Genomic DNA, 4,839 nt, shown 5'->3' with positions numbered 1-4,839 from the left:
TATTACCATCGGGCCATAATGGGATGGACATAACGTACTAACATGCTCGGGGCCCATGGACACGCTCTAAAACGTCTTTGGTCAGCCTATTGGGCCAAGACAACTAATTCTCTCACATTGGGCATGTAAGCCCAATTGGCCCATAATTTCTTATATAAAGGGTTGTGCTCTTGATTGATGATTAAGGTGGAATGAGTATGGCTATGGTGTAGAGAGAATGATAGAGTAGTGTTCATTACTCCCAAGCTCTCCTTTTCTCTATATGTGTAGATCAAAGAAGTGTAATCAACATAATTATTAGAGATCAATGCGATAATTGGAGATACGTATATTATTATATTAATGTCCTAAATAAAATGTTTGATCTTAGAAATTCATGAGCATAATTTGATATTGATTATTGTTTATTTGACTTTAGAGATGGATGTACCTATATAAGTATATACATAAGAGAATTACGGCGATGTGAAACAATAGTGCTTTGGGCACTTGAGGCTGGCTGCTGATGGGAACTTGAGGCCGAGGGATGCAAGAAATCCTCTTAAAATTAATACCTGAGTCTTCTTTCTTCCATTGGTACTTTGCATCCAGCAAAGGGCAATCTAACATGATGAAACTTTTGAAGGAGGGTGGCAGTAAACCTTCAAAAGAGGGTGGCAGCCCTTTTACTGGAAGTGTCTCCAAGTTGTGGCAGCTACTGATCGTTATTTCTTTCAAGGATGTGAGTTCTTGAAATCCCATGTCGTCTAAGGTTTTAAGACAATCAACCCCTTCAATTGTAAGGGAGGTAAGACTTGCCGGAAGAAATCCTTGCTCTAGAAAGGACACCATATCTTCACCTTTATAGCTTCCAAAACGAAAACTTCTCAGATTGGGAAGTGCTCGCAAATTCCAATTCTTTCGAGACGCAATCACCTTGTCGCAGCTATGAATGGTGAACTCACGCAAACTGAGAGGCAACCCAAATCTCGGAAGTGACTCCAACTCTGGACAATTGGTGATAACTAGTTCTTGTAGAGAAGGGAGGAGAGTAGGCAGTTTCTCAGGGAGAAACCTTAATTTGCAGCAGTTTAAGAGCTCGAGCTGAGTCAGAATTGGGCAATGGAGGTTGCTATCAGGTAATAATGTGAAATCATGGCATCTTTCGATAGAGAGAGCGGATAGAGAATTTATGGGGTTATTAACTTGCAAGAAAGACTCCAAATTTTTACAATTCCTAATCTTGACATTCCTGATGTTGGGAAAGGAATCTATATGAAGCAATTCCAATGAGCTTCTGGGATAATGGTCAATTGAAAGCTCTTGGAGGGATTCATATTTGTTGGGCGGTAAAAATTCTATATTGTAGCAATCCCTGATGTATAGTTTTCTCAAGTTGGCAGGAATACACCTTTTATCAAAATTTTGAACACCACTGCATGATTTGAACCCTGCAAGCTTCTCGCACCCGTCGATACTTACTTTACTGGCATTTGGCATCATTGGAAGCCAAGATTCAAGCTCCGGACAACAGAAAATATCAAGCTTTGTCAAAGACGGTAAGAGGTAAGGCAAATCTCCAGTGAGACGTTTACACAAGATTATAACAAGTGATTTTAGCTTTGGAAAAGCTTCAACATTTATTTCTGGCACTGACCATTCCTTCCAGTTTGACATTTTTCTAAATTGCAAGGTTTCCAATGATGGAAATGGTGTAGAAGTAGTCCCATAAAACTCAAGACCCACTGTCTCTACTGCATGACACTTCATAATCTCAAGAGTTTCGAGAGCGGGTAATTGCCCAAGTGGTGGCAACTTACAAAGTTGACGACAACCGATGCCGAGATATCTCAAATTTATAAGATGATAGAATTTTTTAGGGAACTTAATGAGATCATCACACCTAACCATCTTTAATGCCTGTAAATTGTACAACATGCAAAAAGACTTGGGCAACTCTCTGACTGAAGTGTAAGAGAGATCCAAGAAGCGGAGGTGTCTTAATTCACCTATTGACTTAGGCAATTCATGGGCACACTTGAACTTGAACCGATACAGAGATAAAAATCTCAAACGTTTCAATTTCAACAAATCTTCCATATCTTGTTCTTCCCACACGTCGCAAAATGAGATAGAAGGCGAAAATGTACGCAAACAAACTGCTTCAGAAATTAACTTGAATTTCTCATGGGAATCATCGCCAAATCCAATATGCCGTGCTCGCTTTATCAATTCAACTTCATTCGACTTGTTTCTCTCTAGGTGAGTAAACCTTTTTTTATAAACAAAATTGGCCAAGTCAACCATAAGATCATGCATCACAAAAACTTCATAACTACCACCAAGAATTAAAGATTGAAAAAATGATCGAGACACTAAATCATTAAAATATTCATATCCTACTTCTGTTCTTGTCTGATTTCCACTTCCACTTGAATGCTCCAATAAATTATTTGCCATCCATAGCGAGACCAACTCATCCTTCCTAAATTCATAGTCTTTGGGGAAGATGGAACAATAAACAAAGCATCGTTTTAAGTGTGATGGAAGATAATAGTAACTCAGTCTCAAAGCTGGAAGAATATTTTCTCCTCCAATTGGCAAATCCAATACTTCACTTTTGGCTATTTTGTCCCACTGCTTAGCATCTGTAAAGCGCAGGAGGCTTGCAAGTGCTTTCACAGCTAAGGGCAAGCCTTTGCATTTCTTAACAATTTCTTTGCCAATTCTCGTTGAGTCTGAATCTGCAGTAAACTCTTCATTGCGAGATACAATGTTTACAAATAACTTCAAGCAAGCTTCTTCATTCAACTCATTCAGATGGTGAACTTTAGTAGTTCCCATGATAGACGCAACTTTACGACTCCTTGTTGTGACGATTATTTTGCTACCTTGAGCCCCTACTCTGAAAATCACCCTCATCGTATCCCAAAAATCATATTTTTCACACCAAACGTCATCCAAAATTATCACAAACTTCTTTTCCTTCAATCTTTCTTGTATCTTCTCTTGCAGCACATTCAAACTCTCAACAGCACAAGCATCTCTAGTTATTGCTTCGTGGACAATTTTCGTTACCTTACAAACATCAAACTCATCTGACACACAAACCCATGCCTTGAGTTCAAAATGTTTGCTAACGTCATCATCATTATAAACAGATTGAGCAAGAGTAGTTTTGCCGATACCACCCAAGCCCACAATTGGAATCACACATATCTTCTCTCTACCAATCTCATCTGACAGCAACATTCCTTTTAAAATTTTCTTTTCATCATCTCTACCAAAAAATTCAGATTCATCCATGGAAGATATTGAAGGCGGTCTCACTGATTGGATTTTTTCCACATGCTTTTGCAGATCAAGGATCTTCATTTGTTCTTTAAAAGTATCCAACCTCTCGAGAAGTTTCTCCATAGTTGTCTTCCTGGCCATATCAATTAAATTGAAACTAGAGAATAATTGATTTACCTTGTTAGGTTCTGGCTCCGCTTCCACCCTGAGTTTGAGAGCATCATATTCAATTTCGTCAAAGAGGTCCTCTACATCTTCCACAACATCCTGAAGCTTGTCCAGCCACTCCTCGACTCTGGGGTCTCGCATCTGCTTCTGCTCCGCATCACCAAGTACATAAGAAAGACATATGAGCGTTGTCTTCAGCTTGTCAAGAAGGCTATCGAAACCAGAGTCTTTCTTTCCCCTTAAGAAGGTTGCCACTTCAGAAGAAACGATCTTCTTCAGCAGAAACTCAACGGAAGCAGAGATAACAGCTCCAACCACCAACTCCACAGCCATGGTTCTCCTCACTAGTTCAGTTGCAAGTACAGTAAATGATTCTCGGAATTATTTTTAACTATGGCGATAGTGAGAAAGACAACGGGAGTTTGAAAAAGAGAACACAGTTTGTGTTACAATAGAAAAAAGTAGATGCTTTACCCACAATAATTATTTATTGATGCAAATGCAGAACAACTATCCAATGCAATGCAACGCAATGCAACACTTATAAAAATTATATTATATTATAAATGTATTGTATTGTATGGCTTCTTCTGAGTTGTGACACGACAGTGCTGAAAACTTTTATGCCTTTTCATAAACGATGAATAATACAAGATAGTAGGTAATCGATCGTCTGTTTATGAAAGTAAGTAATTTTTTTTTAAAATTTTATAGTAAAATAACTCAATTATTTTTTTAATATTATATATTATTATTTTATTATAAATATTTTAATATTACGGTACCTGTATATGTATATTAGTTTTGTTTAATTAGTTTTTATTTTAAAATTATTTTAATTTTTTTTTGTTTTTTTATGAATTATTGAATAATATATCATATCACAAAATATATATAGTGAGTTGAAAAATAATATACCAACAAAACTTATAAAATTATTACTAAAAATTATATATACTATACCAACAAAATTATATACTATCATTCAAATATATATACCATGATTTAAAATTATATACTACCATTATATATAATAAAATAGAAACTAAATATCATAAAAAAAAAATTTGATATTCTATACCACAAAAAACATAGACACTAGTTGGAAAATAATATACCAATAACCTATAAAAAACTTAAAAATCAATATAACTTTTAAAAAAAACTAATTAAACAAAATTAATATACATATATCACTATATCAAAGTTATATTCTCCTAAATAAATAAATAAAATTATAAAAAATGACAATTTAAGTAATCAATAATATAAAATAGTCATTTTCCTATAAAAAATAAGTACATTAACTTCTTGATGTTATTGTTTGGGGCTGTATACTATAATTTCGCAATAAAAAAATGATAAATGCCTTGGAAAATGATAAATTGGTGAACGAAT

At 35.3% G+C, this 4,839-nt stretch overlaps 1 protein-coding gene across 1 annotated transcript; it reads right to left on the bottom strand.

Annotated features, from left to right (window-relative positions):
* Nucleotides 1-414: 414 nt before the first annotated feature.
* Nucleotides 415-3,872, bottom strand: LOC133833070 (putative disease resistance RPP13-like protein 1). The gene has a single exon (XM_062263328.1). The coding sequence runs from the start codon at nucleotides 3,772-3,774 to the stop codon at nucleotides 415-417; it is 3,360 nt and encodes a 1,119-aa protein (XP_062119312.1). The 5' UTR covers nucleotides 3,775-3,872.
* Nucleotides 3,873-4,839: the final 967 nt, after the last annotated feature.

This window comes from Humulus lupulus, chromosome 4, assembly GCF_963169125.1.
Source record: "Humulus lupulus chromosome 4, drHumLupu1.1, whole genome shotgun sequence".
Taxonomy (NCBI): Eukaryota; Viridiplantae; Streptophyta; class Magnoliopsida; order Rosales; family Cannabaceae; genus Humulus; species Humulus lupulus.
The sequence above is the reverse complement of the archived record's forward strand: the minus strand, read 5'-3'. Positions and strand labels throughout refer to the sequence as shown.